A 12,109-nucleotide genomic window follows, 5' to 3' on the forward strand; every position below is an offset into this window, starting at 1 on the left:
AAATCAAATGGCCATTGATTTTCTCCACCTATTTACTTGCTCCACTCACCATCCTAGCTTCTTCTCTTAAAAGCCCCAGCTTGGCCCCAAGGAAAGTACTTAAAACCTCATATTTTCAGAGCGATGAACAAACAGATCTAATGGTGAAATCACACTGACTTTATTCCCCATGAAGGAAATAAAAATCTGTGTGCCTCCATAATTTGAAACCTTTGGGGGAACTTAAGAAATGTAAAGTTTTGATTACAAGATTTTTTTTATTTTTATATTTTATTGATTTTTTACAGAGAGGAAGGGAGAGGGATAGAGTTAGAAACATCGATGAGAGAGAAACATCAACCAGTTGCCTCCTGCACACCCCGCACTGGGGATGTGCCCGCAACCCAGGTACATGCCCTTGACCGGAATCGAACCCAGGACCCCTCAGTCCGCAGGCCGACGCTCTATCCACTGAGCCAAACCGGTTAGGGCTGATTACAAGATTTAAAAAAAAAAGAGTTAATCATGAAATGCTTCCAAGTGAATTCATTTAAGTTCCAAATCGAATTTGCTGATTTTAAGTCCTATTCCCCTCTTTGTGACAGTTTTAGTGACCAAGGTATTGGTTCATTTCATGTCAACCCAATGAGAAGTCTTGATGGATACAGGATTCATAAGGTTGAAACAGAATAAACAATTCTAAAGTGTTCAGTTCATATTTAGGAGAGGGCTCTGCTATGACCAGAAAGATTGAGCCAATTTTAGTATAAAAAATTAAGACTAATTACCAATGAGGTTGACTATGCAGTGAGAGCTAAAGACATTAACATCACAGACATGTTGGAACGCTATGAAATATTGACATAAAAATCATCCTGGAGCTTAAAAGGACAGACATGGTGAGATCTGGTCATTGCCTTCTGCAGTCAAGGACCTCAAGCCTTGGAGTTATGCTGGGTCTTCAGGCATGTTGTAAAGACTGTTCTCAAAGTAAATATTTTCCTGTGCTTGGTAGTGCACTGCAGTTCCATTTTGGGAAGTTCCGGTCTGAGGTTCTTTGCTACAAAAAGAATAACATGAGTAAGTGAAAAGCAGATCACTTCTAAATAATGTACTGGATCATGGTGTCAAAAATACTACTGTGTTTTTATGGTCAGAATGGGAAAGCCATGAATTAGATGACTTTCATAACATACTCACACACCAAGAATATAAAATGGTTATGTGTAGAGTTTTGATATAGCTGCTGATATATAATTTGTACACAGTGATGGTTTTTATTACCTGAGCCTGCCCAGAAATGATATGAAATGTAGAGTCTTCACTCAACTCAGATCATTAAAGGAACCAGGCATACATGTGAGAATCAATTTAGGTGTCAACAGCTCAAAATGAGTCAGTGTGAAAGAGCTGCCCCAAAGGTGTCATCATAAATGCTCTCTTTTTTTTTTCCTTTCTTTTTAATATTTTACAATATTTTCTACAATAAATATTTCCTTTAATAATTAACTGATAAGAGGTGGATGTAAAAAAAAGTTGACAGTGAAAGGACAGAAATCATGCTTTTCTGCCTATAAGGAGTATTTTTTTCCTTCCATTGTTAGAAGCAGGTAGTCAAACCTTCTACAATATGGGTTCTAGACTCCAAAACACCTCAGATTGAGTCTTTTACCTGCTGTGTGGTGTGAACCTGTTTTCCAATCTACCAAGTGAGAATAATAATACCTATGCCACAGGTTTATTGCTATGCAGGAATGATTGCAATAATAGAAGCCAACATTTATGGAGCACTTACAATGTGTTGGCTATTGTGCAAGGCAAAGTCTGTGGATTGGCTCATGGAACTAAGACATAGGAAAGAATAACATCCAACAAAACAGAACTAGAAATAATGAATGGCAGCCTCAGAGGGATGGCTGATGAATCAAAGATAGACCTTACTTAAAGCCCTAACTGCACTAAAAGAAGCAGGCTACTTGGGATTGGTGGTATGTAGTGGTTTCATATCATTACCGTTGTTTGTTTAAATGACCACTGAAAGTAAAGGAGATTTAAACTTTAACTGGACAATAGGTTATATTTATAAAAATTATAAATCAAATGCCAATGAGGCCTGATGTGCAATGTAAAGCAGCAGAGCATGCTGGGGTGGAACGACAGGGGGTGGGGGACTGCTTCAGCCTGGAGTTGTCTTCCTCCAGATCTTTGCCAGTGGCCTCCTACTCCATCAGGCTCACTCACACAGCCCACTACCCTGGTCTACATTCCCCATGCTTTCTGCCTGGAAGCACTAAAAGGACCCTGGTGACTTGCTTCTGTGTTGTGTCTGTTTTGTTCATCTCTTTGGAATAGAATAGGCTTTCAGTAAGCAAAGCACTGAATGAAATCAAGAACAAACCAAACAACTCATCCAAATGTCATTTCATCAAACACTATTGTGATTTAGTTCTCTTGCTCTGAGAGCTTAGGGTTGGGGTGCTGTTTCCGTAGTAGTTTCAGGGAAATAGAGAAAGCTAAAAATATCATTGGAAGGTGTGGACAGTGATGGAGGCACTCATTGAACTAGAATTTTTAGGATCCAGGGTGTAAAATGGAGAGTTCAGGAGAAAGAGGAGAGGAACAGAGAGGATTTTTTCTTTATTTTATTAGAGTATGAACATCAAAAAGCATTGACACAAACCTTTCAAGCTTACCTTATTTGCAACACCATTCTTTTCCCACATAAATATTCTAAATTGGGAAGGAGTTAAAGAAAAAATAAAATACGTCAGCCAAAGAATTCATGAGACCTTTCCAAAACATGTACATTATTTCTGCTATAACTTCGTTTTTTAAATCCCTACCTGAGGATATGTTGGGATTTTCTTATTCATTTTAAAGATAAACAGAGAAAGAAAGAGAGAGAGAGAATTTGATCTGAGAGAGAAAAATCAATAGATTGCCTCCTGAACGCGCCCTGACCAGAAATAGAACCTGAAACCTATGTATGTGCCCTGACCAGGAATTGAAACTGAAACCCTTTTGTGTACAGAACAATGCTCCAAACAATCGAGTCACTCCACCAGGACTGCAATGACTCTAAAATGAACAAATTCTGAACAGAGACAGTGCTGAAAAAATTAAATCTAGAAGAATGGTTTTTTAAAAAGGAAAACAAAACTCAGATTACACGCTTCCCTATAGTTTCAGGTAACTCCTTTTGACTCTGTAGGACCCAAAGGAGCCCCAGTGTGTTAACTATCTCATGTTTATTAATGGTTTAGTGTATTCACACACATGCCCAAACTTATTTTAATATAGTTATTAATGATTATATTTCACTAGAGGCCCGGTGCTCAAATTCGTGCACAGGTGGGGTCCCTCTAGGTGGCCTGCAGGGATCAGGCCAAAACCCGAAGTCCAACGCTGCCTGCAGCTCTTAATTGCCACTCCCACTTGCCACTCCCACTCATCCTGGCCCTGCTATGCCTGCCGCAGGCTCGCACCCAATCAGTCCCGATAGGGAGAGGCTCACGCTGCCACAGCAGTGCTCACCAGTCATGAACCCTGCATCTGGCGCCCTCCCAAGGGGAGTGGCCTGCAGAATTGGGCTGAAATCAGCTCTCCAACATCCCCAGAGGGGTCCTGGATTGCAAGAGGGTGCAGGCCAGGCTGAGGGACCCCACAGGGAGGGATGGTGGATGGGCTCCAAGGCATGTCCAGCCCATCTCGCTCAGTCCTGATCAGCCAGACCCCAGCAGCAAGCTGACCTACTAGTCAGAACATCTGCCCCCTGGTGATCAGTGCATGACATAGTGAGCGGTTGAGCAGCCTTAGCATATCATTAGCATATTACGCTTTGATTAGTTGTTTGGTTGTTCTGCCATTCAGTCTTTTTGCATTTTACCCTTTTATTACATAGGATTTTAAAAAATGGACGGTTGTGGTTCTTTCATGGAGGCTGGCATGGCTAGTTTTTGAAACCCGCTGGTCTAGCCTTGCCTAAAATCTGTTTCCCATCCAATGTCTCATTTGCCTCTTCCGCTAAGTGAGTGCTGTAAGACTCTCAACAATATTATCCTTCATAGGATCAAAAACGGGGTCTTGAGGGCAAGGAAGGAAGAAGAGAGAACAAATTTGCTTAGTACAGTGGTTTGTTGCCTTCCAAATCCCAGCTCCACCCAACAAACTCTTATTTCTTAGTGCTTTATTTCTCCTGTGGAGAACTTAATTTCCTTTTTTCTTTACAGGCCAATATTTTTAAGAAACAAAAGGAACAAGGCTATGAAACAGGGAAGTTATGTGACATCAAAAGTACATGGTGTGTGAAGCTCCTTGGACCCAGGTAGTTTGGCTCCAGAACCCTCACTTTGTTCCCTCAGGCACAATGGTCAAACGACTTACTTTTGGTAAGTATGGCAGCCAAAATGGTGAGCAATATCATGGCAGCAATGCAGAGTCCAATGTACAACTTACTGGTGTTCCTCTGTGTATTTTGTTTCAAGATTGTGTCCTAAGGAAATATAAGCAGATTGAAAAAGCATCTTGTTAGAATTATGGGCAGAAAACATTTCTTAAAATAACATACTCAGACACATTTGTCTTTATTGGCTCTTGTCTTTTTCTAGATCAGTGGTTCTCAACCTTTCTAATGCCGCGACCCTTTAATACAATTCCTCATGTTGTGGTGACCCCCCAATTTCATTGTTACAAATTAAACATAATTAAAGCAAAGTGATTAATCACAAAAACAATATGTAATTATATATGTGTTTTCCAATGGTCTTAGGTGACCCCTGTGAAAGGGTTGTTCAACCCCCAAAGGGGTCGCGACCCACAGGTTGAGAACCGCTGTTCTAGATCATGACGTGCAAAACCAAATGATCTCCTGAGGTTGTAACCCTGGTGAAATTCTCAATCTAAAATTCAGTATGTATTTTGAGATGTGGAAATATCTTATATATGCTTAGAGTGAGATTTTTATGGTTGTATGTGTTTGTCAAAGCTCAGAGTATACAGTTCAAAGGGTGCTCTTTATTATATGTAAATACCCATATTGGTTTTTTTTTTAATTCAATAAGCTATATCCCCTTAAATTAAAGAAAACAATTTTTGTTCACATATAAGTTCACTTGGTGGTGGTATCTGATGCTATCTGAATGTGCTCAATTATTGAATTTGGTCTTTGATACAGTCCTTATGTTATTAAATAAAATCCAAAATTCTATCTATGCCATTATAAATGGGCCTAAGAGCAGCTGCTCCCAGACAGGCCCTGATTAACAGTGAACTTAAAATGTGCAATTGGGTGGAAATGCAAATTTTGCTTAAATCTCCTGGTGCAGTTCATAAGGATCCCCCTCCTAGAATAAGTTTAAAACATGCCAGGCATCATGCCAGGCCCCTTTTCATAGCTTAGCTCTAATACTAAAAAGATCCAACAGGGTAGATATTGTAACAGAAAGTAAGTGGAAGATCAGTGAGAAGGATTTAGCTGCTTGCTGCATGAAAGTTTAATCTCTGGAGTCCGGATCCTGACTCGTTTACCTAGTCACTTACTCAATAGGACCCTCAACAAATTATTTAGCTTCTCCAAACCTGTGTTTCTGTGCCTATTTGATTTAATAGGGTCTTTGGCCCTGGCTGGGTAGCTCAGTTGGTTAGAGCATTGTCCTGATACACCAAGGTTGTGGGTTCAGTTCCCAGTCAGGGCACATACAAGAAGCAAACAATGAATGTATAAATGAGTGGAACAAGAGATTGATGTTTCTCTCTGTGTGTGTCTCTCTAAAGTATCAGTTGAAATTTTTTTTCTGAAAGGTATTACTGTTTTTAGCACTTCATTGGGACACTAGTGTTCAAAAGGCCTTGGCAAAATAATTCCCAAACACAACATTGAACCCCAGGGTGTTTTCAGGCCTCTGTAGATAAAGAGCTGTGCATAGAATGTGAGGGCTCTGAAATAAGACAGAAAGGGTGAGTCGGGGCCTTTGGCAATACTGAGAGCCGCCAGCCAAACTCCAAAGAAGCCCAAGTGTGTTTTTTCTAGGATACTCTATTTGAATTATTGTTCAGTCAGTTAACACAAGATACATTCTTAATAGCAATATGTAGGTGAGCTTAATAAAGTACTTGATCCCTTACTGTTGAGGATTGAGGTTCTTTTATAACATTTTCATGATTATAAATAGCAGCAATGAACATCTTTTCTCATATAACTTCATGTATTTGTTCAATTTTCTCCTTAATATATGTCCTAGAAGTTTACTTATTGGGTCAAAATACATGTTGCATGTTTTCAAGATACCAAGCAGACATGCTGACATCCTCAGAAATAAGGCACAAACAGTCCATAATTCCGCTACAACCTGCTATGAACTTGCATCCAAATTGCTTCTACTTGCTGCTAAGCAAAACTGTCCTACAAGTAGCTGAGATCAAGAACAAGTTCACCGTTCAGAATGTGTGTGTTTTTAATTCAGTATAAGTGTGGCCAAATAGCAATCATTTCCATAGTGGCGGTTCTGATATTTAGGAGGTATATACAAATTCAGCCCACATCTATCAGATCAGAGTCTAGGCATATAAGTTGTTAACATTTTTCATGTTATGCCTATGTGGTATTCTAACTGTCACTAAGACAATACAACATAAACTCATTTGACCCTAAATAATCCCACTTTGCCTGAGCTTGAATTTCTTTTATTACAGCTGGGTTGTCATTTCTCACCATTTGGACGAGGATTGTTCTCAGACCTCAAACTCTTTTGATAGTTGCTTCCAAGAGTTATTTAAACATATAAAGGAAGGTGGTTTCTATCAGAGAGTCAAAAGAACAAGGTTCTATTGATAATTTAGCCTAACTTATTTGCAAAGGAGAGACTTTCATGAGCATCATGAGACTAGGGATGACCCTTATACGTGTTTCAAAATCACTGTGGAGAAGTACATCTTTCAAAATCACAAAGTTGTTTGAGATATTCACATCTTAATAAGTCATCCTGCCCGGCCGGTATGGCCCAGTGGTTGAGTGTCAACCTATGAACCAGGAGGTCACGGTTTGATTCCCAGGAAGGGCACATGGCCAGTTTGTGGACTTGATCCCCATGTGGGGAATGCAGGAAGCAGCCAAACAATGATTCTCTCTCATCATTGATGTTTCTAACTTTCTCTCCCTCTCCCTTTGTCTCTGAAATCAATAAAAATATTTTTTAAAAAATAATAAAAATAAGTCATCCTATAGGGAGATTCAGATAGAGAAAATCTCAGCGTTGGCCTCAAAATTTCTATATGGAAGGCATTCAGGTTGAAAAAGGATATTTGGGGGCATATGTCAAAGCAAGCATACTTTCACTTACATAATATTTTTGTTTGGAACAGCCTCCATGCCAGCACAGTGACTCAAAGCATGTTTTCCCCTTAATGTTAACTGAAGTCTTCCTGGGAATGTTATATTAGCTCACTCTCCTTGAATTAGTTCATTCTTTTTTGTTCAAATTTTTGGCCAGGAGAAAGTCTATAGTGTGTGAGTGTTGTGTGTATGTGTGTGAGTAAAACATCACTTATCAGGCATCTCGAACAAGCTGGTCTACCTATATCCAAATGAACTTTACCAATTAATCAAAGGACCCCTATTTAAGAAACAAATTCTTTTCTTCTTTGTCTCTTAACCTGAAAAAATTAATCTGTGGGGTAGCCTTACAGAAGTAATCTCTAAATATAACATGATTCCAGAGAGACATACAAGTGAATATGGTTAATAAAATAAGAAGGAATTTGCTTACAGTTTCATTGTATTGCCAACCGTAATCTGAAGGCTGGGTCACAGTGCTATTCCCATCTGTTCAACAAAAAGAAAACTGGTTAGAATTATAAAATATATGGAATTTTCGCTACTAACATGAAATATATGTGCATTGCTTCCTGGCTATAAATGAAATGATGAATAAAAAATGTAGCCAAAAAATATATCTATGGCCAAATGCAGCAGGCGTTGCAAGAATTAAACCAAATTACTAGCATTTATTAATCTATTCTGTAAGGTGTGATTCTTAACAATTTTTTCATGGACCCTGTGAAAATGGACCACTTTTTCCTTCTTTATGGGCCAAAAATTCCATTATATATAAGGTTTTACCTATAATTTTAGGAGCACAGAGGTCAATCATGGAACCAGGTTAAAAGTGCCACCGGTATGTACTCTGGACATCTACGTAATAGTCATAGTTGCTATTGTATCTATCACTTACCCCCCTATACCTATGTCCTAAGCTCTTCATCCCATTTAATCCTCACAAGGATTCTGCATGATCAGTGATGTTCCATCCATTTAGAAATGAAGAAAACAGATTCAGAGAGGGTAAGACATTTGTTTCAGTCACATAGCAGATTAGAGGGGCTACTGTGGCAATATGTGCTCTTAACTACAAGTCAAAGACTTTCAAATTTTGAATGTAGGTTTTCAGGAAATAAAATTAAGTTACCTGTTGGACGAGAAGAGTTCAACGATGAGCTGGTCGTACTTGTTTCCTGTGGTGTAATAGGCGGGGTTTCTGTTGTCTGCACTGGAGAAGATGAAGTGGTTTCTGAAATAAAAGGGATGCAAGAGCTCTGTTCTATTTGTAGAGAAAAATCTCCAACACCAACAAAAATTGGCAACAAACCTAAAATTGAGAATTACCTTCAACTGTTTCTTAGAAATTTATTCAAAGATAACATTGAGGCATTACACTTCTATCTAGGTATTTTATTATCAGGAGTAAATCTGATATAGATAATGTTTTAGATAGTTATCTATAGACAGAATTATTTCACACTTTTCATACTCTTAAGATCTCTCTAAATGCTTAATGCCTATGACAGTGCATCGTATGCAAGACACCCGATTAAGCTTTTATCCATACAAATGACATTTCATGTTCATAGAACAGGGCCTGGGGAAAAACACTACTCTGTTGTCCCATTTTTCACAAAAACCCCAATCTGGATTTTCTGACATTTAAGTTCATGATTATCCACCCACACATCTTTCCAGAGAGATGCACATATGTACCGGCACGGGATACACCCTCACAATATTTAATGCCTTGAAGTTTCTTCAAGGTGACTGCATTGCCCAATCTCTCAACTTGGTAATGATTTACAACCCTCGGCCAGGTTCCTGGTAGACCATGACTAGAATCTGACCGGGCTGGGATTGAGGACCAGCCTTCAAAAAAGAAACAGCTGCATTGAAAAGTATAGATTCCAGGAGCTTCAGATGTGAAAAAGGTTGCTCGGATTATGCACGGAAGCACTCTGAAGACACCAGCCATGCATATCAGATTTACATATCCTTCTACACATTGGTGAGGTGGGGAAAGTGTCCAGGGCCAAGAACTGACTTTGTCCTCTCTGTGGTGAATGACTAAGATTTAAACAGTAGTTCCAGGCCCAGAATGTTTACCCAATAAATTGCATTCATTTCAGTCAGTCCTGAGGATACCCTCCCAGGAGCCCGGCACCTAAATTAACTCACACCACAAGTATATGCTAGATCACACAGACCATTTATACATTATACACTTGGTTGAAAGGTGAATTAGACCACCAATGATTCCTTCCCAACTAAGAGATGAAAAAGGTAATAACTTGGGCTCTTTCCATGACATAGCAGATTTAAGATTTCAAAGCAGTTACAGAAGGTCTCAGAGCTACCCAGAGAGAGAGATGGCAGTGGAAGTAAGCACAAACACAGTGCCTGGCACAAAACGTCATCAATGAATACTGATCAACAATGTGTACTTTTTCCTCATCAGGCATCTTTGTATCCCACTAGGAGCTTCCTAAAATCTCAACTCGAATAACTAGAAGAAAGAGAACCTTTGCACAGGAGGCCAATGGTTTAAAACTCTTAGGAGAGATACAGTTTAATTTGGAATCAAGCCAATCTTTGCTATGATGTGCAAGAAACATAAATCAACAAATATTTGTCAGTGTTTATTATATGCAAGGCATTAGTCTAAATCACAGGTCAGCAAACCTTCTGAAAGGCATAGGGTGGGGAGGGGAGCGAATGCAGGCTGGAAGGGGTCAATGGGGGAACAAAAGGGAATATCTTAATACTTTCAACAATAATGATTTTAGGAAAAAAAGTGAGTTTTCCTATTTTGAAAATACTTATAGTTACAAAATCTGGCTATGAGACTGGAGTTCACAGATGCTATGAAACCCTCGCTTGGAGCCACCTAAGAACCCTTACCCTGAATTGTACGTTTTAACACATGCCCTGGGTGGTTTCCACCCTCGTACTAGAAGGCCTCTGGCCTCAGAAACAAATGGCCTTACCTGTCTTAAGGTTCTGCGTGGTCGCTGGAGTGCTAGGAGCAGAGCTGAAGACCTTAGGTGGTGTTGGAACTGTGGTTGGAGCTAGAAATCAACATGAAAGCAAGGGTTAATCAAGCAGCAGGGAACAAGAGCTTTGTGCTGGGCCTTTACATCAAAATAACCAACCAGAGAATGTCCCCAAGCAAAAGTGGTCACTAATTTGCCCTGAACTATGACATCCTGTCCTTGGTTAATGAGATCCTTACAGGGGAGGGCTTGAAGAAAAGCCAAAGAAAACAGAGATAGCTGTATTGCAAGAATATATACGAGGAGGTTCAGAGGGGATAAAGGATACCCAAGATTAACACCGAAGCACTCTGAGAAGACCAACCACGCATATCAGATTTATGTATCTTCTTCAATATCGCGGAGGTGGGGAAAATCTCTAGAGCCTGGACCTGTCTTTGTCCTCTCAGCGGTGAATGACTAAATTAATAAATAGTTTCTAGGCCCAGAAAGTTAAAAAGATATTAATTAATACATGGCATTCATTTCGGTCTTGAGGTTAACCTCCAAAGAGACCTGCACCCTAAATGAGGATTAACTCACACCCACTAGCATAGATAAGATCACACAGACACTTTATATATTGGCTGGAAGGTGGACTAGACCACAGGTAGTAACTTTGTCTCTTTCCAGGGTCAGATACAGTGTTGGATTCAAAACCACTCACCGAAGGTCTCAGAGCTTCCCAGAGAATGCTGACACTAGACTTAAGCCCAAACCCAGTGCCTGGCAAAAATGCAGATCAATGAAGGCCTGATTCAAGAATGTGGCCCCTTTTCTCACCAAGAACCTTATTTTTCTTTTATAATAAGCTTTCCTTTTAAAAAAATATTTTTTTATTGATTTCAGAAAGGGAGAGGAAGAGAGGGATAGAAACATCAATGATGGGAGAGAATGAGTGATCAGCTGCCTCCTGCAAGCCCCACACTGGACATTGAGCCCATAACCTGGGCATGTGCCCTGACCGGAATCGAACCATGACCTCCTGGTTCATAAGTCAATACTCAACCACTGAGTGACACCAGGCTGGCTACAAGAAGATATTTTAAATCTAACTCTACTGAGTATAAAAGAGGAGTCCATTGTATAGGAGTCCATAACTTGAAAGCTCTTCCTTGGAGAATCTACTTTAATTTGGAATTGAGCCAATTATTGCCTTCAAGAGGAAACACTGTTTTTCAACAAATATTTGTGTCTATTGCATGGAAGGCTTTAATCCAGTGGTTCTCAACCTTCCTAATGCCACGACCCTTAATACAGTTCCACATGTTGTTCCCGAATTTCATTGTTACAAATTGAACATAATTAAAGCATAGTGATTAAGCACAAAAACAATATGTAATTATATATGTGTTTTCCAATGGTTTTAGGCGACCCCTGTGAAAGGGTCATTTGACCCCCAAAGGGGTTGGGACCCACAGGTTGAGAACCGCTGCATTAATCTAATGCAGAGGTCAGCAAAGTTTTGTAAGTGGCCAGAGAATAAATGTTTAAGCTCTGGTGGCTGGATGATCTTAGAGCCAGTTGCTCAACTATATCAGTGTGAAGTTTTCTATAGAAAAGATAATATAATAATTGGATATAACTGTTCCAACAAAAATCCTATCTAATAAAAGAGAAACATGGTAATTAGCGTACGACCACTACCCTTCCCATTGGCTAATCAGGGCGATATGCAAATTAACTGCCAGCCAAGATGGCGGCCGGCAGCCAGGCAGCTGGAAGCGAAAGGGAGGCTTGCTTCCTTCAGTGACGGAGGACTCCAACGTTCCCCGCCTGC

At 39.8% G+C, this 12,109-nt stretch overlaps 1 protein-coding gene across 1 annotated transcript in view; it reads right to left on the minus strand.

The window, feature by feature from the left end:
* Nucleotides 1-460: 460 nt before the first annotated feature.
* The window catches only part of LOC102244733 (hepatitis A virus cellular receptor 1 homolog), a 41,600-nt gene continuing 29,951 nt past the window's right edge, over nucleotides 461-12,109 (minus strand). The window contains exons 6-11 of the mRNA XM_014543155.1: nucleotides 10,285-10,365; nucleotides 8,442-8,543; nucleotides 7,743-7,798; nucleotides 4,363-4,471; nucleotides 2,673-2,709; nucleotides 461-1,039 (exon numbers count right to left, since the gene is read on the minus strand). Of these exons, the coding sequence (XP_014398641.1) occupies nucleotides 928-1,039; nucleotides 2,673-2,709; nucleotides 4,363-4,471; nucleotides 7,743-7,798; nucleotides 8,442-8,543; nucleotides 10,285-10,365 (497 nt within the window). The 3' untranslated portion in view covers nucleotides 461-927. The remainder of the gene's footprint in view (nucleotides 1,040-2,672; nucleotides 2,710-4,362; nucleotides 4,472-7,742; nucleotides 7,799-8,441; nucleotides 8,544-10,284; nucleotides 10,366-12,109) is intronic.

This window comes from Myotis brandtii, unplaced genomic scaffold (genome assembly GCF_000412655.1).
Source record: "Myotis brandtii unplaced genomic scaffold, ASM41265v1 scaffold32, whole genome shotgun sequence".
NCBI classification, from domain to species: Eukaryota; Metazoa; Chordata; class Mammalia; order Chiroptera; family Vespertilionidae; genus Myotis; species Myotis brandtii.